At 38.2% G+C, this 24,317-nt stretch overlaps 1 protein-coding gene across 5 annotated transcripts in view; it reads left to right on the top strand.

The window, feature by feature from the left end:
- The window catches only part of THADA (THADA armadillo repeat containing), a 220,053-nt gene that overhangs the window by 79,803 nt on the left and 115,933 nt on the right, over positions 1–24,317 (top strand). For 4 of the 5 annotated variants that reach the window (XM_042051827.1, XM_042051828.1, XM_042051829.1 and 1 more), the window contains 9 exons: positions 1,371–1,506; positions 1,851–1,987; positions 2,410–2,565; positions 3,733–3,890; positions 8,382–8,491; positions 15,679–15,811; positions 18,567–18,680; positions 19,783–19,905; positions 20,557–20,648. In XM_042051827.1, coding sequence (XP_041907761.1) covers positions 1,371–1,506; positions 1,851–1,987; positions 2,410–2,565; positions 3,733–3,890; positions 8,382–8,491; positions 15,679–15,811; positions 18,567–18,680; positions 19,783–19,905; positions 20,557–20,648 — 1,159 coding nt within the window. Of the gene's footprint in view, positions 1–1,370; positions 1,507–1,850; positions 1,988–2,409; positions 2,566–3,732; positions 3,891–8,381; positions 8,492–15,678; positions 15,812–18,566; positions 18,681–19,782; positions 19,906–20,556; positions 20,649–24,317 lie in introns of those variants that run through there. The other variant, XM_042051832.1, reaches the window with a different exon arrangement.

Genomic DNA, 24,317 nt, shown 5'->3' with positions numbered 1-24,317 from the left:
TTTTATATTTGTTGAAAGTTTGCTGCTTTTCCATAAGGCTTTTGGTAGGAGGTTTAGTAAGAGATGTTTATTTCTAACAGGATTTTAAGTATATTTGTTCTGGTGTTAAGAAGCCAGGTTCTTTAGTAAGATCTTAATCTAGTCCTGTTTGTGTTGAGGGTGTTGAATATTCTAAAAGATGGCTTTTGTTACTATTTTGAGCAGTGACATTTGAAAGTGCTATGGAGGCCCAGGTAGTGAGCCTGGTGAAGCTGAGTGCACCAAGTGCAGGGGAGGACCCTCTGCTTCCCCTAAGAGCTCACTCACGCAGGGGGAAGGCAGCTGTAGGCGGTCTGCGTGTGTTTCAGTACTTGATGTTTGCAGTGCTGCCCCTTGGAGCTCTGTTCTCTTGGACCCATTTTTCTGGGTGATTTGCAGTCCTGTGAATACACATTCACAGGAATGAGGCTTTGCTCACATGTGGAATATTTGTTGGTTTAGTGCACCTGGATGAAGGATGACAGGGCTCTAGATCTGGTGGGTGTGGCAAATTCATTAATCAAGCTTCCTCTAACTTTCGTAGTTTTCAGTAAAACTAAAATACTTAAATTTGTTATTTGTAAAAAACCACTTTATATAATTTGTAGTAAACGCGCTGTTTTTAGTATAGTTTTTTGTGCCGTTTTTGGTTTCTCTGCAGATTCCTGTTAATACTTTCTTTATATGCAGTGAAATAATGATTTTGAGACATGGCTGTGGTTGCCATAAGTGAAGGAAACGTGGATAACCTCATGGCTCATTGCTCTGGGGTATCTGCTGCTGTTGGTGATCCATGGTTCCTTGTTAGGGTCTTTAATTTGTTCTGATTCTGGCGCTGAGATGTCACAAGGTATAAATAGGATTAAAATAGGCACGTGTATCCTTGAAAATTGGTCAGGTTTTTTAGTGGAAAACATAAGGTTCAAATATTTAATCATGAACTTTTGATCTTTAATATTCTGCTGTACTCATCATTGTATTAATGTGGCTGGAAGGGTGAAGTCTGAGTTGCAGTAGGTGATAGGTAACTCCTTGTGTCTTCATCATGAGCTGTGGGATTGTCTCTGAGCAAACCCGGATCTGGGTTGTGCTTTTCACAGCTGCCATTTGATTCAGAGAGACAGGTTAAATTGACTATAACAAATATTGCTGGAGTTTAGGTAACTGAAAATCAGGGGTAACATACATTTCAATGACAAAAGAGGGAAAAGTATAATAAAGGAAATTGCTGTGCATATTCCACTGAATTGTTGTGTAAACAGGTTTTATTCCTGTTTCTTAAAGCAGATTTTTTTCTTAGAAAATACAATATATGAATGTACAATGCAAATCTGTGCTTCAAAATGTTTTAGTTATCAAGCTCTTGTTGGTGAATGTTGAAGAAGAAATACTCCAAGCCAAGAAGTGTCTGCTTCAGGCAGCAGCATCATTCCCCATGTATGGGAGAGTGCACTGTATAACTGGGGCTTTGAAGCAATTACCCTTCAAGTAAGTAAAAATACTAAATAGGAAGTTGTAACTCCATATTTAAGTGCAGTGGGAGAGCTATTCAGGAGAACAGAAAAGCATGCAGTATTATTTATAAGGAAATCCAGTACCTGTGGCCTTTAGAACTCTTTCTGGCTGCTGCAGTGTTTGGTACTTCCTTTGTATGTGTTAAACTCAGCCTTAAGACTTTTCAGTCTCTACACTATTTATAGTTTTCATAAATATTGTTGCAGAAGTGTTTGTAATTTTGGTTCTTTCTTTTAAATACAAAATTATTTTTATTCCATGTTGTGATATGTTTTGGTTGTGATTTTGATTTTTTTTTTTTTTTTTTTTCCCATAAGTAACTTGACACTGGTGTCTGAATGGAAGGAAATGGTGACCAGGCTCATTCTGATGTCATACAGCCTCTCTGCTGTAGTATCACCAGTAGTACAGAGCTCTTCACCAGAGGGTCTTATTCCAATGGACAGTGATCCAGGTAAAAAACCAAACAGAATCCCAAAAGAGTTTTTTTAAAATCTGCTGCTCCTGAAGGTCTCTGTCTTGCAATCATTCAGAACTAGGCTGAGCACCCCTCCCTTTCAGCTTCTCATTTTACATCATAATCTTAGTCACTCTTTTAATTTCTGATAAAGTTGTCTTAACTTCTTCACTAAAAAGCCCACAAACACTTGCGGATTGTGTTGTTGCATCTCTTTCAAAACTGGACTGTAAATTCTGGTTTTCTTCCTTAATCTTTCTAATCACCGTAGAACCTTGTTGTGGGTTTGTTTTTTTTTTTTTGTTTAAATGCTAATAGCTTTCTTTTGTACTGATACATCCCAAATGAATTACATCAGTATAAAGAACTGGAAGTAGAAGACAAAGCTATCTTAAATCTCCCTTTTGTTTAATGTGCAGAAAGTGCAGGTCGTCTGCAGCTGATTCTGCATGAGATACAACCACAGGACACGAATGATTACTTTATGCAAGCAAAAATTCTGAAAGAACACTGCAAAGAAGAATCTGAAAAGCTGGACCAGAGGCCAACGAAAAGTATTTGCACAGAAATGAGAGGTAAATCCAAGGCTATATTAGTAATTAAATCAAGGTCTTTTTATAGATGAGGCATTTTATATGGATGATCAGCTGGAAATTACTAGCTTATATAATGTTTCAGTTCTTACCCATCAGAAGCTACTTATCCATGGACCTGGTTTTAAAGACTGCAGTCTTAATTCATTGTGCTTCTGGAAGATTGTGGCTAATCTCTCTTAAAACACAAGTGAAAATTAGTTGTTTTGATACTGGCCTAGACTCTGTTGCTGTAACTGCGCTGGCCAGACAATCTTGAGCACCTTTTCTATCAAGCAATGCTTCTAATTAATTTCTTGTTGAAAAGTGTTACTGTGATTTTCCTCTCTAGTGTATGTGAGGCTAGTGGAGAATATGTTCACTCAAGAACTCCTGTTGCATGAAATTACAAAAACAGAAGCTTCAGTTTGAAAGATTCCAGTGGTACAATGTTAGGTAGTATTTGTCTGTTATAATGAATAGCAGCCATGAAATCGAACCTTATAACGTTGAAGAAATTGTAAACCTTGGGACCTTTAATGTAGTCCAGAATAAATTTATAGAATATCCGTACATTTAAGAATTTAATAGTTTATGCAGGCTTTTGAACTTCCTTTCCCCGGTTGCCCTTTCCCATGTTTAAAATAGTTTGGCGGGGCCGTATGTTTCGTTTCATGAGGGGAAGGGGTAAACGCGTGCAAGTGCCGCAGTGGCCACCAGGTGGCGGCGGCGCGTCACGAACGCGGTGCCCTGGCCGGCCCTTTTTTTCCCTTTTTTTCCCTTTTTTTTTCCTTCTGCGCGGCGCCCGCGGAGCGTACGGGGAGCGATGGATCGGGGAATGCCTGCCTCCAACGTTGGAGATGTTTCGATAGTTCAGTGGGCAAGTAAATAGCAGTGGTGACCGAAAGACCTCTACTCTTTCACACAGCACTTCCCTGGTAAAACGTTTATACTACTGGCTTTTCCAAGGGCAAGAAAGTACAGCAACTGTTGAGCAAGGAAAGCAATTAGGGTCAGCAAGACTGAATTATCTTTTGGGTAGGCAAGCTTAGAAATTTTTTCACAGTTATTTGTGTTTTGTTGGACAGTCAGGCTAAGCAAGGTTTAAATTACACATCTGCATCTGAGAACCCTGAGTTATGCCATTGCATTTGTTTTTTTATTTTTAAGGCACAGACAGGCAAGCGTGTGATGTCACGGCTCAAATGGTTCTTGTGTGTTGCTGGAGAAGCATGAAGGAAGTATCTCTGCTCTTAGGGACACTGTGTAAGCTTTTGCCTTCACAGACTACATCTGAACCTTCAGATGCGTTGATTACTGTAGAGCAGGTAGGGAAGTAATTTTTATTATAAAACCTGCAAATTCCTCTTGGCTGGTGGTGCGGCGAAGGCAGTTTTCCAAAAACCTTTTTCTTAAATCTGTGTTCTATTTGGGAAAAGTTGTGGGTTTTAAATTTTTTTTTAATTGTCATGGTCTCAGGGTTTTCTTTGTTTATAGTACCTGATTAGCAGTCTTGTTGTGATCAAATGGTATTCAGAAAGTGTAACTACAGTAGAAACAGATAAGAGAAGAAATTATTATACATAACTAACGAACTCATTCATTCTAGTTGTATTGGATTATTTGAGGTGTATGCTGTATTTAGGGATACCAGTGCCTGCCTGCCACCCTCCCCTTTGTCTCTCTCTCTCTCTCTCAGGATATATTAATCACTAATAGAACTGCTAAAAAACTTCTAAACTGACATCATGTTCAGAGTTTCTTTTGTGTCATTTTGTACTCTACATATTGGGATTCTGCTTAAAGCTCTTCCTTAATTACACTTCATTGTCAGTAGTTCTGAAAGTCAAACATGCTGACTAGTCTTAGTCTTGTCCTCCTCCTATCTGTTATTATGAACAATTTGTATGTAATGTGACTGTGTCTTTTTCCTCCAATTTCTTTTAATTTAAGAAATCAGAAATATTAATATGCCATCTGTCTCTTGCAGAATGTTGAGTTCAGTGTTTACAAGAAATTAGATTACTGTGGGCATTTATTTGGGAAATATTTTGTGTTTATTAAATTTCTGTTTTTAATTGATGACCTTTTCATTTCCGTATGTTTCAACAAAACCAGTCTGCATAGAAGGCTGAAATATGAAAGACCAACTACTTTTTAACCTTTTTGTTTCCAACAGAAAACACTTAATTAGTTTTTCTTAGGCGTTAGAACTTTATATTTTAAAATAAAAAATAGTGTTATGTACTCCAGATCTTATTTCTTGTCTGATGTTGTGGTGCCATGGGAATAGTGTTGGTGTCATTATTCTTGCATTGTCTCCAGTCCTCATGTTTTCATCTGGTTAACAGCTGTGCTTGTATTGTTGCAGGGGTCTGGAGGGCAGATGAGAGAACAGATATGCATTTCTACCATTATGTTCCTTAATCTGCACCAAGTCAAAGAGGAATTGGTGTTTTAGAATGAGTCAAACTGCAGCATGTGTGTTTTTGGAAAGCAGACATTGATAGGTGCTCTTTCAGAAATAATACATTATTAAGGAAGGAGTTGGACTTGGATGGTCCTTGTGGGTCCCTTCCAGCTCAGGATTTTCTGTGATTCTATGAAGATACCTTCTTTGTTTATAGATGCCTCTTCAGCTTGTTTATGCTTCAGATGCCTTCCTGTAAAACAGAATGCCTACATTCTAGTTGGAAGAAGGCTAATTCTTGAGAAGTCAGTTTGAAATCCTGATTTTCCTTAGGCTTGCAAGCACATACACAAAGAAATACAGTTTGGCTAAGTGCCTAATAAATACTATAGGAAAAGTGTGGGCATTTTCTCTATACTTTTTGTAACTTTAGGTCATAATTTGTATAAAAAAATAAAAGGGAAATTCATCAGAAATGACTACATATGTCAATGTCATAACTGCTGGGACTTCAGACTTATTAAACACTTTTCAGTGTTGACAAATAGAAAACTGGATTTTGTTATCTTATGCATGTAGAACTTTTCTTTCAAGTTCCCTATTCTTTTTCTTCGTTTTACAAGTAATGAAAGATTTAAGAATACAGAGAAGGAAAACTTTGAGAGAAACCTTGGTCATGTTGCCTTGAGCCAGGGCTAAGTAATTGTTGAAAAAAATCTGGGAGCACCTCTTGGCCAGTCTGTCTCATCCTGTTGCAAACCTTCTTCCTGTTGTACCTTGCTCCACATCTAGGTCAGTTACTGTATTGAATTGTGCCTTATGGGATCGATGTTGTCATAATTTATTCACCCAAAAGATCACAGTGAGTGCTGAATTTGCTCAGAGTCTTCTGATTGCTTGTACCTGCTTTTTTAATGGAGCATGCAGGTGGACAGACAGTGTCTTACAGTGCTGGTGTGCATTAGGAAATGGCACAGCACAGCTGCCTCGTGGTAGGCAGTGTGGTGCTGGGGGCTACCCTTTGTAGCACTAGTGCTGCCTATTGTGCTGTCTACCTATGGGGGAGAGGCTGGCAGGGAGGCAGCTTGTGCATGATGCTTTATTGTTGTTGCTAGGAAGTTGGGACAGTATCACATTTGCACTCTCCTTGTCTTTTGAGTAGGAAATTGGGTTTACATGGCAGTTGATGGTCCGGTGTGCACTGGCTGTGACATCTTCAGCTCCTTGGTGTGCAGATGTGTGTATAGAGGAGTCTTCAAAACCTCAGCTGTTTTACAGTGGTGGCCTTGCCTTCAGAAATAGAAATAGACATAGGAAGTGCAGAGTATAGCTGGAGGAATCTCTCTCTATTCAAATGCATATTCTACTTCTCATTTTCCATCTGATCCTAAAAGTCCAGAGATGGCAGGCTCAAAGTTCTGCCTGTTAAGAAAACTAACAGAAATAGTATCACGTAACCACCAGGTGATAGACAAAATGCCATCTAATGAAGATTTTGTGTTGCTTTTGTCATATGATCTGCAAACCATGAATGCTCCAAGTCTGGGGGAACATTAAGCTCTTCCTCAAACTCCTGTTTATCTCACCTGGGAAGTTTTAAGACAGTTTTGAGAGTTAAGCTTGCCAGAGCTATGTGCCAAAGTGTAAAGAAACAGGCAGCAGAAGTAAAAACTTAACTGTCCAATTGCCTGTATTAATCTTCTGGAAGATGTTGTAGACAATTTCTATCTTGAGTACCCAGATTCTTGCCCTCAGCAGCAAGTGTTGCCCTGTAACTTGTTGGTTGTTGAATTAGTAAGACTCACCTGTTACATTCTAAATTTCTGACAAAGAACTGAGTTATGGCAGTGCTTCTTCCAACCTGTGAGTTCAATTTGATGCAAGCTTCTAGTCAGCTTGACTGTTGCAGAAAGCTCAGAAGTATAAATAGTAAAGTTGAAAGTTACATGACCAAAAAAAACCCCCTCATATGAATTTTTCTAAAAACATAAGCATGGTGCTGGGACAGGCTGGCAAATTGATTTGCATGTGTATGGTTTTCTTGGTTTGGTTTTGTTTACACACCTGGAGAACTGCTCTGTCTGTGGGTCAGCCCCTTGTGCATAAGGGGCACTTACTCCTCCTGTTTGGACTAGAAGGCTGAAATGAAACCCTGTGGCTACATAAGCTACCTTAAAATCGTCTCAGAAATAACTTTTTTAGCTCAAGTATCTCCAGTTATTGTGTGTTTCGCATTAAGTGAGTTTTAGCTGCAGGAAATAATATGTAGACTCTCTCAGATTTTGGTTTTTTTTATTAAATTATTGCAATCTCATTGCTTGGGTGATGCAAATTACTTAACAGGAGGTTGAAAAACCATATAGGTAGATACGACATTAACTTCCCATACAACTTAATTACTTGTCAGACTATTAAAGTATTAGAGTAATTGTATAAGTAACAGAACAAGCTGAATTTTATAAGAAGCTTGATGTGATTTTATGCATGTTTTTATATAAAAGCTTTAAAGAAACTTTTACAGGAGAACTTTTAAGAAGGACCCCTGAAGAAAATTTTGCACAATGGCATTAAGTACGTGCTATGCATTTTAAACAAATTAAATGGGAAGTTTGATTTAGACCTTGAAAGTTGATGAGAATTAAAAGAAAAAAAATCAACAAACAAGACAGCCTATGCTCCGTGGAATGAGATTGTGTGGATCTGTAAGCTTCCAAACAGATTTAAAAGCTTGTTATTGTAATAGAGCTGTAGAGTGTAACTCTAAGTGGAAGTTTAGTTATCATATTTATGTTTTAATGCTTTTAAAAATAGCTTTCATTATTACAACATCTTCTTCACTTTAAAATTGTTTCCAATGGTCAACAGCAATTATGCAGAATTCTGGAATGTTAAAAAATTGTATTTATCTAGGTATTTCCTAGTCTAATGTAGATTTGTCTCCCTTTGGTACAATTTTTGGAGTTTGAATTTAATATCCTAAATATTTTTAGGGGTTTTTTTATGCTGTTATGCTTTATTTGGTATTTTCTTTGGGATTTTAGGCAAGCATGTAGGCAAACAAGAAGGTTTCTGAATTTGTTTCCCCCTAAAAATCAGAGTTGTGTCTTTCTTTTATTAAAATCTGAGTATGTCCATCATGGACAAATAACCAATTTTATGTCCTTTATATTTTTGGCCTTTTTTAAAGAATACAGAACTACCCCTTTAACCTAAAAGATTGAGTATAATATTTGTTATCATTAAAGTAAATGGTTGTTTATTATAGGACTTCTAGTTGCTTTTTGCTTGTTCCAGTGACCTTTGCAACAAGGGGGAGGATTGCTGCTTTTAACTGCAGAATATTTTGCGTATATAAATAATATGTGTATAATTTCAAATGGCTTAATAGCTTTTTTTTTTTCTTTTTTAGGTTAAAAATATTGGTGATTACTTTAAACATCATCTGCTGCAATCAAGGCACAGGGGTGCATTTGAATTGGCATATGCTGGCTTTGTGCAACTTACAGAAATGCTTTCCAGGTAGAAGATGGGCAACTTGCTGTGTTTTTAATAGAATAGTTTTACCAAACTTTGGCATTGATCCTGAAACTGACTGTGCAGGCAGATCCTTGCTTTCATGTGGATTTTATTTAAGTTTGGTGCAGGCATGATTATGGCACTTATATGATGTCTGTGACTTGGAGTGCAATACTTAGAGATGGCGCTTAGGCATTGAAAAATGATACAGACATATAATGCTTGCTTCATTTTTCTTTGTTTCTGGCATGTTAGTTTCCTGAACAGCTCTTAAAAACTCTTGGGAAAAGTAGGAGTGTCAAGTTCCTCCATTTCACTCCCCTTTTCTGGTGCTTTATGAAAATGTATGCCAGACTTTTTGCTTTAGCCAGGGCATTTTCTTGGAAACTTCTATTACCTGTCACTGAGTTGGCTATTGTGACATTTGGAAGACTACCTGACAGTGCATCACAAGGTGTGATATGCACTCTGGTTTATTTCTTTCCCCTTGTAACTTCATAATTTCCTAGAGGAACTAAATGGACAGAATTGTCCTGAGGTCTGGGCAGGATCATTGGAATTTCCATTACATGCTTAGCTACTGATTTCAAGTGCTGCTTATGTTTCTTTGTGGTATACACTGTTTATATTGCATCCACATTTTAATAAGACAAATTAAAATTTCTACTGACTAGGTAGAGTTGGTGGGGTTTTATTTGTTTGTTTTTTTTTTTTTTTTTAAATATGTGTTTTTTTGAAAGACCAGTCAGATTTTCAATTTGAAGCATCTGTATTTTCACATCAATGCCAGGTTAAAAAACCAGTGTTCCCCTTTCGCCCCACATCAGCCAGTTTGAGGTGCCGATCTTTTTCTTTATTTCATACTGGAAACAGTTTTGATGGTTTTAGTACAGGCTGGCTGGCTGATCAGGTTCACTGTGTGTCCCCTCAGACAATTTTCCCAACAGAATTGAGGGTTGGTCTCTGCTACAGGATGCGGGGTGAGGCTGCTGGATCTGTGTACCAGCACTGCTGCAGAAATGGGTGTTTGACACGTGGTGGTGTTCGTTCTGTGTGCCAGGGGGATGTTAACTGCATGCCATGATTCTGTTGGGCATCTGTCTCTACAAGGTACATTATTTTCTTTCAGATTATAGCAATCTGAGGGATTTCACATTGGCCTGAGAAGTTCATTGAGCGCTCACACAACCTTGCTCTACACTTGGCTGTTTACTCTAAAAGGAAAAAAAGAAGCTTACTGCTTATCTTTTTACCTGTCCATATATTTTATGTACATTTGTTTAGATATTGTGGTGTTCTTCTATACTACGAAAACTTGGTTCGGGAAGTTCTAAGGTGATGTAAGTTTTCTCCCATCAAATTGAAGAGAGAGTGTGACCCTCCAAATAATACAGTTTAAAAAAAAAAAAGAAAACAACCAACAAACAGACCTCTTACTACCATGAGTCTTTTTGAGAGGAGAAAGGAGGACAAAATCCAAGCAGGTACAGCCCCACTGGTCTAATCTCAGTCAATATGCGGGACTGTCATGTAGCAAAGGCAAAGTAAAAAGCAGGAAATAATGGAAAACATATATATAAGACATGCAGTCAGTTTATAGCACACGAGCTGTTTTTCTTTGATTTTCAGTTTTTAAGTTTCTTTCAAAAGCTGAGGCAAATAAAGTAGAGCAAATCTACCCAGACTTTGGAAAAGCTGCTGATGTGTTTGTTGCCTCTCCTGCTTTCTGCCATTGTATTTAATGGAGCACAATCCACTTAACAGCAGCCTTATGTTGGGTTGAAAAATGAAGAGCCAAGCCCAAGAGAACTCTGCTTTCCTGAAGATTACTCAAACATTAAGTGATATGTATGTATCATCCAGAACAAAACCCCTCCAAAATTAAGGAAGCTTCCTCTTCTGAATTAGCAGTTATTCATTACAATTTTTTGATCATCCATACTGCCTAGCATTTTTAAAGTGAAGATTATTTCAAGTGTTCCTTTGGGAAAAAAGATATACAAGAACTGGAGAGCAGCTCTGTGGAAGTACATCCGTTTCAATGGAAGACAGTATTTTCCAGGAACTACAGGTCTCAAGGCTTATATTTGTATTTAAAACAAAGGAGAAAGGAGATTGATACCAGAACAGGAAATGACTCTTTGATTTGGTGCTCCTGGGATATGAGGAGTATTTTGAGACTCTGCTCCAAAAAGGGTGAATTAAGTCTCGGTGAATGCAGCTGCCTTGCGGGTCTGTTGGTTGTCATGGAGTCTTTCCATGTCCCCTGCTGCAGCTGGGGGGCTCCGTTCTGCAAGTGAATCTCCACTGGCTCTCTCACAGCTGGGAGGCTCATGGGCAGTCCTGAAGCACGTGTGTCAGAATCTGTATTAATTTACTGCTGTGTCCACAAATGCCCGAGGAGAAAGCTTTTGTCTGGGGCAGCTTGTAGTAATGTACACCTTAACGTGATACCTCGTTGAACAGGATTGAACTCAAGATATGCAAAAGCACCCTTGACACTTGAATTTGTTCTTTCTGTGAAATGCACTGAAAAATCTGAGATTGTGCCAAATTCTTTTCCCAGGCATTTGTGAATGACACCAGTTGAACATGGTACTTCACTTATTTTAGCTAAGCATTTCTTAAAAGCCTTGTTCTGCAGTGTCTTTTATCTGAGCTCGCTTTTAGCTGTACAACCCTTAAACACCAAGACTTTTTAAACCCTTTTTAAACCCTTTTTTTTTTTTTTTAAAGCCTTAGAAGTCTTTTTAAGAGCCAAGAGCAGACTTCTTTCTAGACAGAACGATGGTTTTCAGACCTGTTTGAGTTAGTGGTGAAAGAAAAATATTTCCTCTGCAGAGATTTCTTACAAACCTGATGAAATTGATCTGTCTTGAAATTTGGATGTAAATTGCTGAGTTGGCTTTCAGTATGCAGGTTACCATTCTTCTGTTTCCCTGTTGATACTCCTTCTGGGAGTGTAGTGCTCCCTTTGTCATGCCTGCTTAATGTTGCCTGCAGCTGCACCTCCAGAAAACCATACAGTTACATAACAAGCAACATTCATATCAGTGAAATAAGCAATGTGTTTTTAAAAAGAGTATTTCCTGTCAAAGGCCTGGAGAAATTAAAAATGCTCATTTGGTCTGATAACATGGTGATTAAGAAAAGTCAGAAATCTGTTTTAAACTTGAATCTCCTGTAATCCTTACTACTCAAGCAATTTCTCTGTCCCAAATGACGTTTTGCCTGCTTTGCTTTTATTTAGTGATCTCTTTACTGAGACATCAGGTAGAACATAAAGACTTCTGGGAATCTCAAATGGTGTTGCATAGCTATGGTGGTAGTGCTTTGCTTCACTAAGGTTGCAGAATGCAAGGGTAAGGTTTGGAAAGGGTAACGTCATACAGAGCAATGTGTTTACTTAAGAATAATTTATTTTGAACACTTCTAAACATTTGAATTGGATCTTAAACTTGGTGAACACTGTTTTATGGGATGCAGCAAGTTAGGACCATGACAGTTTTCTGGAAATCTAATGATAAAGAAAAATGATGCTTTGATTTTACAAATGTTTAATCTGTTAGTATTAGTGAAAATTACTCATCTGTACCTAGTCAGTGTCTGATCTTCTGTAATATTTCTTTTGGGGAACTGAGAGTAGACTGCTCCTAATCGTTTGCAGTAAACTCTGCTTCCATCTCGTTCTGTTGCTCTGAAGTGACTGTAACTCTGCTCTCCCAGCCTGCTATGATCTGCCAGGAAGACTTTTGAAATGATTATATCACTAATGGACCTTCTAGTGAAGCTTATTAAAATTGTAAATAACTTTTCAGCAAAAGTGTAATGACAGATGAAGGAAAGAGTGTCGAAGGGAGAGAAAGAAACTGGGGGAGAAGAACCGTTCTTGTGTATTGAGGTGTTTGTAGAGTTCGGAAGTACATGAGATAAGGAAGTAAAAGATACGATGGTAGGGCACTGCTCAGGTTGAAGATGTGTTAATTTTTAACAGTGTTTGTGTTTTCCCTCCGATTTCTTTTCCTGCTTGGTGTGAGAGAGAGAGATGGGTAATGATACTGTCTTTCTGAGATTTTGAGGCCACCTAAGGTTCTCTCTGCTCTGCTTTACTGATAGAGAAACCTCAAACCCTTCTCAGTGCACGTATATAATCTGGAAAACTTTGCTTCATGTAGAGCAGATGTTATGAAAAGGAGGATGCAAGTGGAAGGACTTCGTAGTTTCAGAAGAGTTGTTCTTAAAAGTAGACTTACAACTTGAATAGTAATGGGTTTTTGAGGCTAGATTCTTGTCTCTTTGAGAAGTGCCAGGGGGCAATATTATGTCTAACATAAAAAATGGGAATCATTGTTTATGTGAAAAAGAATGATACTGAAGGCCTGTTGAGAGAGAAAAAATGGCGAAAGAAACCCCCTTTTTCCCTAGATAGGAACTGCTCACAGTGATTGGAAACACTGAATTCTGGATATACACATATAGAAAAATGCTTCTGGTCATGTGACATTTATGCCACAAAGCACTTGCATCCAGGAAAGCCAAATTCAAGACCAACCCATCATTAACACACCATTTATTTTGGATAGGAGAAGGTACAGATATATGGCTTAGGGAGAGGACTTTACTTTAACTTTGGATTGCCAGGCTTTTGTATTCCTTGATACTGACCACAGAAAGGGTTTAGGGTATGTATGAAATTGTTTTAACTGACAGATGGACAGACAGAAAGCTGTAGATTACACTTAATGTTCTGCATCTTAAGTAATTTGTGTATCAACTTACTGTGTTATATTTTCATTATCAGCAGTATTTGTTTGATCTGGTAGAAATAATTACTTTTGCATTCTGGAAAATGACATTTGAGCTTGAGGCTTTAATTTTTTTTATTGTAAAGCTTTGTTATTCTTAAAACTTAGGGCCACCTGCTTCTTGTGACAATATTCTTCTTGCCAGACCACAAGGAGACAGAGCTGCCAAGTGGAAGGGAGTAGTCATCTCCATTGCAAAGTCAATAGTCTCTAATGTTTCTAACTCCAGAGCAGTAACTCTTTCACCTTCTAATAAATAAAAGTACATTGGTGGGTGACTGAACAAGGTAGAATTACTTGTGGCAAGATCAAAGCAATATGGCTTTAAGGGAGTCTGAAGTTTGACTTCAGTATGCTTCTCGTCTTTCTACTAGGACTGAAAGGAGAAAAACCCCTCAGTTTACTTAAGAATAAAATATTCGGTCGGCTACATAGCAACTTCTGAATATTTCCCTAATGCTTTACTTTGTGCTCCTCTGCCCCCCAGCAGATGAGAGTATTTGTTGTGGGGTGTTTGTGTTAATACTAAGATAACATACTGAAGAGAGATGAGCACTGTTCTCTGCATGACTGAATGAAGACATTTAAATTCTGCTTAGCTGGGGTGGTAAGACAAGGTGCAGCCATGATCAGAAGGAGCAGCTTTTGCAGAATGTGTTGATGTGGACGAAGAGAGCTGCAAAGTAGTGTCTAACTGCTGAGACTCATGGAGGAGATCCATGAGAAGTTTTGTGTAGCCTCAATCCTAGACTTGTATCCTCATTGTGTACCCAAAAGTGAGCAAAGGAATGGATCCTGAAAGTAAGCATGGAGAAGCCAATTATCAGCAAAAGAAGGAGAGCAGTCAAAGAAAAGAGAACTCACTGTGAGTTTCCAGGTTAATCTGATCGCTTCTGTCATAGGCTTGGGGCAGGAAGTGCCTTTCTTTAATGCCATGGTATAAGGTGACGTATTGCTTGTGAAGCCCTGTTCCTCTTGAGCTCTGCACTGGTGGTTTGCATCCTGACTGCCCTTTTGAAGAGGTGCTGCCCTTAAAAAGGGGGGAGAATGCCTGGCAGCAGTGTAAGAAATGTGGTGGAAATCATGCAGGAATTACTGGACAGTAAGAAGTGTCCTGTGTCTTCTGCTGACCTGTCTGGCACTTCCTGTGACCTTGGTTTTCTGCATTACCAGCTTTCTGTTTATTTTGTTAAAGAAGGAAAGGAGGGTTTCACTACAGATTAAAGCCTTGTTTATTGTTCATGATCAGGTTTTTAGCCTATGTAAATTCTTGCTTTAATAAGAGGAGGATGAGGAAGAGAATAGATGCAGACCTTCCATTAGATTTTGGTATTCACATCAGTACCTGCTGCCTTTTACCTTTTCTTTTAAATTCTTTATTGTAATCACCCAGGTAGAAAACTTGATTGTAGTCTTACCGTAAGGTCTCACTACTTAAGCAAGAATTTAATTATGGTTCATATTTTTAGGTAAGGCAAGTCCTGCATGGTTGAGATAATTGCAATTGTATTGCCCACAGTGATGAATTATTTCTTCTACTCTGACTCACGTGTCAAACCAGTGTGACAGGTTTTAATAACAATGTCCTGTTAATAGAAATTTCTGTAACAATGAATGGACCTTTTGGAACATTGACATAAGATTAATGGGCTGGTGTTACACACTGAATGTGGTACATTTCACTGAACTGAACTGCACCAGTAATTGAAACAGACTTGGGTTTTCCCTTGTCCTTGGAAGTCCTTTGCTTTCAGGCAATGCTGAGTTTTATAACTGCAGAGGAGGAGTATTTGATGATAGGAGAGCAATTTAGGTGTTTTACGAAAAGTTTGACTTAGTATTTTGAAAAGAGCAGTATGTCATGTTTTTCATTCCTTCCATTGCTCTGAGGTTTGCAGGGTTATTTACATAATGTACTTTGAGGGGCTTCAGTTTTGGTTTGTATGGTTATAAACATGATTATTAGTTAGTGTAAGGGTCACGCATCAGCTACTGTGTGGCAACAAAGATAGGAATTTGTGAAGTGTCACTTCCTACGCAGTGGCTGATGTGCATATGTCTTTGTTTTTTTTTCTCCAGAACATGGTAGCAATTTTTGGCAAAAGAGAATTGTTGCAGCATGGAAGCACAGAATCTTGTTTTCTGTTCAGTTAAATATATTTTGATAGTGGCACTTAATAAGTAGGGTTAATATAATTTGTACCAACACCAGAAAAATGTACAATTTATTTTAAAATTCATCTTGTTTCATAATAAAAATGTGTATGTGCTTGGAGATGTTAACATACAGTAAGAAATAGTTCTTAAGGTTGCTAAATGCTTTCTTTGACTTTGTCCTTGTTTTATTCACTTGTTTCATGTTTCTTATATATTTGTTTGATGTAGATGTAACAGTGAGAGTCTGCACAAGATGCCAGAGCAGTGGCTAAGCTATGTGTTAGAAGAAATCAAATCTTGTGATCCTTCTTCCACACTGTGTGCAACCAGACGGAGTGCAGGAATTCCATTCTACATACAGGTACCAACTCATGTTACTGCCTCCGACTTAAATGTGTTCTTCAGAAAGGCCATTAGAAAAAAGAAAATGACACACTTATTTTTCCCACTTCAACCCCTTTTGATCAGTTGTTTTTTTTCCTTTTTATTATACACACTTTGTTTGCCTTTGTGCAACCAAGAAGCTGTTTGTAATTAAATGATATTTGGCACCTCAGTTCTGTTGACTCTTGAGATTTTTGGCTTGTGGTAGATTTCAATGGCATTTCTAAAGACTGTGTTTAGGCTTTGTGTTACAACTGTAATAATTCTGGCACATTCATAAATTAATTCAGAGATTAAGTAAGGCTTTGTTAGCCATGTAACTATGTGCTACTTCAGTGCAAAGCAAAAGGATGGTAAAATATGAACAGACCTTCGCAGAATTGTGAAATGGTGGCCTAGAAAATCTTGCAAAGAACTTGGGAAGGCCTTTCAAAAGCAATAAAGCACAAATAATAGTGTCACATTAACAGGTGTTGACTGGCAGTCTCAAGTGCAATGAAGGAGTAGATTACTGAAGACTTCTATCTGTGAATGTGGGGCCGTGCTCCCACATTCTTCCCGCTCCTTCTGTTGCCATCAGCTCCATAAATCCCAGCCTCTGACTTCTGCCAAGTTCAGAACTGGTGGTTGCATGGCAGTGTTTTGTCTCTGCTTGAAGTGTCACTTCTTGCTGAATGCCCCATATTAGTATGCAGCAGCTCATCTACATCCTTGTGGGGTCAGTCACTGCAGAGTTGGTTTTGCAGATTACACTTCACCTATTTTCATTCCTTTGTTCCTCAAAGCAACCATATTTGCTTTCCCCTAGATTAACCTCCATGATTTTGATTTTCACCCAGTTTTCTAAGACAGGAGTCCAAGATGAATATGATTTGTAACTTTCTTCACTCTCTGAAGTACAGTCTCAAGCACGTTCCAAGAATCTGAGGGACTGCTGGGAGCAAGCTCTCTCTGCCAGAATAATTAATCTTGCTTGTTTTCTACTCCGAGTTTGCCCTGAGAAAGTTGAGGCAGCCGGCTTCTGTCTGACCTCTTATGTCAGTCACAGCCTGCTCCTGGCTTTGCTAGATGTGTGTGTGCAAGGCAGCAGAGATCAGAAGTAGGGCATTGGTTTTGGAGACATTTTTCCTGTTCAGTTTCAGCAGTTAAATCTCTTTCTCACTTGTATCTGTAAGTTATCTACAGAAGGAATTTGGTCATTTCATGTTTTCTGGTTTCCCCATTCACACCACACAGTTTGAATGTGGTGGACATTCCCTAGTTTTAATCTTGACAATGTGGAAATAACCAAGCATGTTCAAATCAGTTTTTATGTGAAAAGTTACGTTACTGTAAGGACTAGGAGGATCCAGTGGTATCCCACTGCAGAAAATGTGTGTAGTCTGTAGTTGGCCTACTGATTCCTTAGGGCAAAGCTTGCACTGTTCCACAGCTCTGTGGATAAACAGATCAGAGAGTTCTTTTTTGACAGCTCTGGAAGCGTACAAAGTTAGTCTAGTCAATTAATGGGAAGGTTTTAAATTAACGTTGGGATTAGTCTGAAATAAACTATTGTCAAATTGTAATTTTATAGTAAAGAGATGTGTTAGTGTTCTTTGGCAGTAGTTTTGAATGTGCCCGTAGACTCAGTAAAATGAATTAAACCTTCAATGACATGTTGCATTCAGATAATAAAAATAATAAAAATAAGTTGTAATGTGTATCCTAACAGCAAAAAAAGTTATTAATGCATAAAATCAAGGCACATTGTGGTCTCTTTGCTATTGGTCTCTAACACATCCTGTGTTGTGTTCTTGTTTAGCTAAAACACATCTATTTGCATGAGAATATATAATTTTTTAAGGTTATAACCATTCCATGACCTCTTTAAAATCGGAATGGTATTACTGAATAGTGCAAAGGTACAGCTCCAGTTAGTGGGTGGGAAAATATGAGTTTCAGCTTTAACATTATGAAATTTTAGTCTTCAATTCATTCTCCACTTGGTATACTTCATGAACACCTTTTTTCCCCCCCTGCCCTCTTTGTTTCTCCTATCATTAAAGGTACTGATAAACTGACAGAAACTACTCCTGGGTTTCTGCCTAAACACTGTATTTCATTTGGCTTGCAGTTGATCCATTTGGTTCTTACTGATGCTGAACAGACTGTAGGCCCCAAAGCACAAATGGATAATAATCTTTTATTACTAATAAATGATTTATGATTATCCATTTGTACTAACTTGGACAAATTCAGCAAGAGCTACTAGACAGAGAGAAAGACTCTTCTAAATTCAGTCCTGAATTTTAGAGAACTGAATTAAGAGCATTTTCATCTCAGCTGGATGTCCTATCCACTGAAATACCATTTGGAGATAGATGAATCTCTTCTCTTTTTTAAAAAATGTGCTGCTTGTTTTTCCTGTGTTGCAAAGCAGAATTTATTATTTGGCCAGCCCTTATTATCTTATATATGGGTTATTAACCTAAAAAGAAGTCCATGCTAGGAAATGTAAGTATGTATAGTACAGCATTTTTGCTGTCATAAATGCTACGATTTTTATACTTAGAAGCTTTGAACAAAGCTAAGAGTTGAAACTGAAACTTTTTTGCAAATTCTTCCTTAGTCTTTCTATATGGTCAGAAGCTAGGCTGTGGTTTGGTAAATATAGGAATATGGCACAGAACTGGTAGTACAGAAAAATGGCTAGAAACACCTGATTTTTAATTTTTTTTTTCTCCTTTCTGTAGGCTTTGTTGGCATCAGAACCAAAGAAGAGCAAAACAGATTTGCTGAAAATGACAATGAAAGAGTTGATATCTCTGGCTGCACCTTTGAATGAATCATTAAGTGTAATTCCACAGGTAAAATTCAGCGTCTCATCAGAAGGCAAATGTCAAAAGTGTATTTTGCACTATTTCAAACAGTTAAGGAAAGTGTATGTTTCTAATAAGGAAATTCTGTTATTATCTATAGCTAGATTTTAAAATGTGTTTGCATGGGCAAGGTTACAAAGTTACTGTAAAACATAATGAAAAATGGATTGGGCGTAATTCCATAGGTTTTTTCTTAGTACAGCAAATGAAATCATATATAAGCAATTTACTGCCTCTAGTGTATTTCTAAACAGATAGATAAGTAACTTCCCTTTTACAAGTTTGTAAGTGAACAAGAAAGTTTTGCTTACATTTTAAAAGAAATAAATGAGTTATTTATGCATGAATTATAGTAAAACACGCCATGAAAACTGAGTTAGTCATACTTAGTAATTTCTAAAACTTAAATACATACATTTGGAATATTAAAAAAACTTACTTTAAAGGCAGGACCTGTATTCAAAATGTTGTTATCATGTCCTTTCTGTCTGTTTGTAAATTCAAGCCATAATTTGTTCACAATACATAGAAGTATGTTCTAATGACTCTGCCAGATCTTCTGCTGGTATAAATTTATGTAGCCTTGTCAAAGTCTGTGAAGCTACATGTATTACCACCTTCCCTTACAGAGGGCAGAGAAATATCAGAAAATGCTCCACATGGTAAAGCTAGCCTGGCTGTCAGTATTAGCTTAATATTGCCCTCCTGTGAGTTGTAGTTTATTTTTTCTCACAGTATTTACAGCATGTCAAGAATGTTGGAAAAGATGATTCTGAACTTTAAAAGTTATTTTTACAGCCATGATAAACTAAGGAAAAAAGAACGTTGGCCTTCACTTGCAACTAGTAATTATAGTTGTTGGAGGAATATAATTTTAAACTGTAACTGTTTTTAACAGTGTTTACTGCAGCACCATTTTAATGCATTTTTAAGCAGCAGTATTTCTTGCATTTAATATAGAAATAAAGTGCTGTAAATGTGTATATAGATTGTTTTTGCTCTGCATGTTCACTGCTGTAATTACATAAACTAAATTTAAGATATTTACTAATGAGTTTACATTTTTCATATATTTCTTCTCCCAACACAGGTTCATGCTTTAAATATCCTCCGGGCACTGTACAGGGATACGCGGTTAGGTGAAAACATCGTGCCTTATGTTGCAGATGGAATAAAAGCATCAATTCTAGGGTTTATGTCACCTGTCTGGGCAGTAAGTTAATTCTTGATTTTGCTTCTCTAATTTAACAGGATATAGAGTGGTGCTGTTCAGTGAAGCTTTGGTCGTGTTTATAAATGGCAGTACCACAATTTCTGGAATATAATACTTTAAGGTACAGTAAAAATTAATGTAGAGTTGCAAAAAAAAAAAAAAATTGGTTGTGGCTTTTTTCTTAATTTTTCTTAATTTGAAGTGCTGATATTCGCAGAAAGTAGGTATGAAGATGGCCTAATAGGTAAAAGTCTCTCTGGCTGTTAAATTTGGAGTCAGTGTACTTAGCTAATAAGGAGTGCATTTGCATTCATTCTCACTGTTACTTTGCTCTTGAGGGGAAGATTCTATATAGCATATTCAGGTAGAACACTTCATGATCTGCTATGCATAAGGGTGAATGCTTTGAACTCCTGGAAATCTGGATGTATTCCTTATATTAAAGATAGACATCTGTAAAGAACCTGAACTTTCCAGTAGTACCATCTTGACTGGAAAGATGCTCTGAATTAGTAGTTTCCATGTGCAGGCCTGCAGTATGCTTTTCACTTAGCTGTTCTACTTTTGGACTGTACATTAATGGCTCTAATAAAAAAAATTTTGTACATTTCAAAGGGATTTTTAAAGCATAGTTCTTATTTTTTCCTTTAGGTACGAAATTCATCTACGCTTCTTTTTAGTGCTCTGATTACGAGAATTTTTGGAGTTAAAAGAGGGAAAGATGAAAATTCCAAAAAAAATAGGTAAGCTTCACTTTGTATCAGTTTTAAGTTTGCGAAACATGACCTTAGCCAACAGCAATTGGAGAATGTTCCTTGCTTTAGGGATATATTTTAATAACGATGTTACAAGAACATCTAGCTGTACTTAAACTATGCTGCCAAGGAGTGAGTGGTAGGGCCAAAAATATCTGCTGTTCAATACAGAGTTAATTTGGACTCGTGTGCAGTTTCACAGGAGTGGAATGTTGCTGAGAGGTTTTGCTACCAGTGGCTCTTCCAAAAGCCCAGTGTCTCTCATGGTCACAAAATAGACCTATTGCTCTTGAGAGCAAAGAGAAAGGGGGTGAAAGAGAAGTGGGACAGTGGTTACACGTATGTTTACTTCCTTCTAGAGCAGGTCTGGAGGTAATTTCACCCCTGTGTTTGAGATGTTCCCCTTCAATCTTACACTGTAGAATGCTGTCATGTCTCTTTCTTCCAAGCTCCCAAAATTGCAGCTTGCAGAGCCATTTCTCTTCCAAGAAGAGAAATGCCGTTGGATTCTGTAGTCCTGCTTCAAATCCCTTACTATTTCACTTTATGTAACACCCGTCCTCCTCTGACTCTTAAAATTCCCCAGTCCTGAGCATTCTGGTTTCTTTGCACCCTCTAGTTAGTGCACAAGGACCCCCATATTTTCTTTGGCCTGCAGCCCCTTGCTTTAGCTTTTTCAGCAAATGAAGCATGTCCATGCCCTGTGCTCCTTAACTGAGGTTTCTGCTCTAGGAGGAATGTGAAAATAACCCTGTATGTAGAATAAACTCATTAAAAAATATACCTGGGTAAGCTCGTGGAGCCATGGAGTGGTCACAGTATGGCTATTATGGTAACCATTGCAGAAATTCCTAATGGATTTTCACATCACAGGCAAGGCATGCAGTTTCTGAAAGAAGGCAGTTGTTACAATTTACCTTCAAAAATTCCAGTCTTTTTATAGTGGTTCCTTACTGTTGATCCATGTAACTAATAAAATTTTCATGCATATTTTGAGAAACTAAATGTCCTGGGAGGATACTGCTCTGTCATCTTTTAGATATTACATAGGTGCCATTTTAGCTGTGTGAAAGAATTGATTTCAGGTGTCACTTGGAAAACTTAGTTACTGTGCATGTATGAACATGAGGAAGAAATACAGGTGGGAAACTGGAGGGACATTTCCCTTAGAAAATAACTCCCCACAACAATTTGCAATGTTAGGTGCTCTAATGCATGGAATTATTCCTGTTTTGTCATAAACCCAAGTCACTTCTAAATTAACTCCTGTATCCCTCCTGAAGCCCAAGCAGAGTAATAAAAAGTATTTTTCATTTCGTGCCTTCCTACTTTGGTTTTAGAACAGCATTTAAAGTTGTCCTTTTTTTTCTTTAATTTTTATATTGAGAACTTACTGAAAGAGATAGACACCCTGCTCTTTTAAACTTGTATCCTTGGGAAAGACTTGGCACTAACTTCTCCAGTGGGGAGGCAAACTGACTTCTCAAATGCATGCAGTGTGATAATCTGTGGAATCTGAGACTTCTGTTTGTGAAGCTTCAGAAAGTAATGGATTTGACCATCTGTTGGAGATGGGAGATGCCAGAACGAAGGAAAGGGATCTTTTATGTAGCTGAATTAAATTTATTAATGATAGTGTTAATTTCTCTGCATTCATTTTGACTGAAAGATGTTAGAGCTGGGCTGGCTTTCTTTTCTTCATCTGTTCATCAGATTTGCATTAAACATTGCATGTAGTCACTTCTACTGTTTTCCATGTGTGCTTGTCAAAACCGTGACACGGGGATTGGGAAGACACTTCTTAAGAAAGGTCAGTGAGATACAGGAGGTGTGAAAACAGGCAGAGATTTGATTTGTAGCTCCTGTCTCTGCAGGAGAACCCCACAGGTGGGTACAAGGTGGGTTGTGTTTGGGAAGAGAGGTTTGTGTTTGTGTGGTTTGGCACCACGAGGTGTCACCGTTGCTGCACAGCTCCCACATCCTCGGGTGCAGCTGCGCTTCGGTGCTTCTCTTTGGGAGCTTTAAACTCAAGGAGTGTTTTGCTGGAACAGAATTCATATATTAAAACAAAGTAATTTTTTTCCCAGTTCTAAATCTGGCAACTTCCAAAGCACTGGCATTTTAGCAACTTGGATCTCTAGGAGCTTTTTGTGAAAGTCACCTGGGTTTGAGCTGCTTGTTCTGTTGCCTTGAGGATGTTCTTGTTTGCATTAAGGGACAGTCTGTCCACAGACCAAGTCTCCCATTAGGACGCTGCTTAGGTTTCCAGTTTACCTGATTTTAGATTAGGAGGTTAAATCAGTCACTTTTGTGTCAGCACGGTGTTAGGTTATTGCTGGGCTATTCTGGGCATCTCTAAAAATGGATGGACTTTCTGACTGGTTTCTCAAGAAGAGTTCCTATGACTCTGAAAGAATTGGGGTGCTGGAGAGTTTGTGTAGTCTTTAAGAAGGAAGCTTTGGAACATGAAGTAATGGTTCATCTTTTTAATTTTAGCATGGACAAAAAAAAAAGATGAGTTGGAAAATTAATATGTGAAGAGTAACAACTGTGAGTCTTGCAAGCAGAAGAGAGAGGAGTTGTGTGAAGACTGTTTACATGGTCCATGCAACTACGCATGTTGTGCTTTCTCTTCTAGTGAAAATAAAGTTAGAACTCTTCTCTGGCTTTTGTCTTTCTGAGAAAGACTGTATCAAAACTTCTAATGCTGCCACAAGTGTGTGTGTAAGTGTCTGTATATAGATCTATGTGTGTGTATTTGGCTAAATGATGTTCTGAATTTCAGAGAATTTACATTTGAAAAATGGCCCAGTTAACACTTACTTATAGAAGGTTTAGTTTAGGTTTTATATACTTGATTTGGGAATACAATTTTCTTAAATGCTATGATAATTTAAATTCTACAAGACTTGGAATGGAATTCTAGCCACATAAATTCAGAGTCCAGAGGAAGGTGGGAAAGAAGTCTTTGCACTGTGCCCATTGATACTTGGTTACAGAAAGTGTGTTCTGTGTCCATACATCATGGTGTGCTTTAGAGGAAATGCCCCCCCTTCTTCCAGCCCTTCACAGCACAGGTGTTTATGTTGGTGCAGTCAGTCACTTCATACTTGCTGTGTCTGCATCCTGACTTGCCTGGCTAAGGTGGGATCAGCTGTGAGCTGTTCCCCAGCCCCACTGCTGTTCAGCACTTGAACTGTGCTCTGGGATCTGCCCTCCACCCAGGCAGGGACTCAGGAGAGGGTCCCAGCTTCCAGGCACATCATCCCACTGGCTGCTCTGGCGTCATAGAATGACGTCAGTTGGAAGGGATCTGAAAGAGCATCTTGTTCCAGTGCCCCTGCCATGGAAAGGGACACCTTGCATTAGACCAGATGGCTCAAAGCCCCATCCAACCTGGCCTTGAACACTTCCAGGGACAGGGCATCCATAAATTCTCTGGGCAGCCTGTTCCAGTGCTTCACAGTAAAGAATTTCTTCCTAATATCTGATCTAATCCTGCTCTCTGTCAATTGAAAGACATTCTTTCTCGGCCTATCCCTACACGCCCTTATAAAAAGTTCCTCTACAGCTCTCCTGGAGGCACCACCCTGAGGATCCTGTTGAAGACCTGAGCACTGGGCTTGGTTTAATGCAAATTGATTGAATAGGACTTTG

The sequence above is a fragment of the Corvus kubaryi genome, unplaced genomic scaffold (genome assembly GCF_017639235.1).
Source record: "Corvus kubaryi isolate FWS band 111438036 unplaced genomic scaffold, C.kubaryi_AGA036_p1.0 76, whole genome shotgun sequence".
In the NCBI taxonomy this organism is placed as follows: domain Eukaryota; kingdom Metazoa; phylum Chordata; class Aves; order Passeriformes; family Corvidae; genus Corvus; species Corvus kubaryi.
Note: the sequence above shows the minus strand (reverse complement) of the source record. Positions and strands in the feature narration are given on the sequence as shown.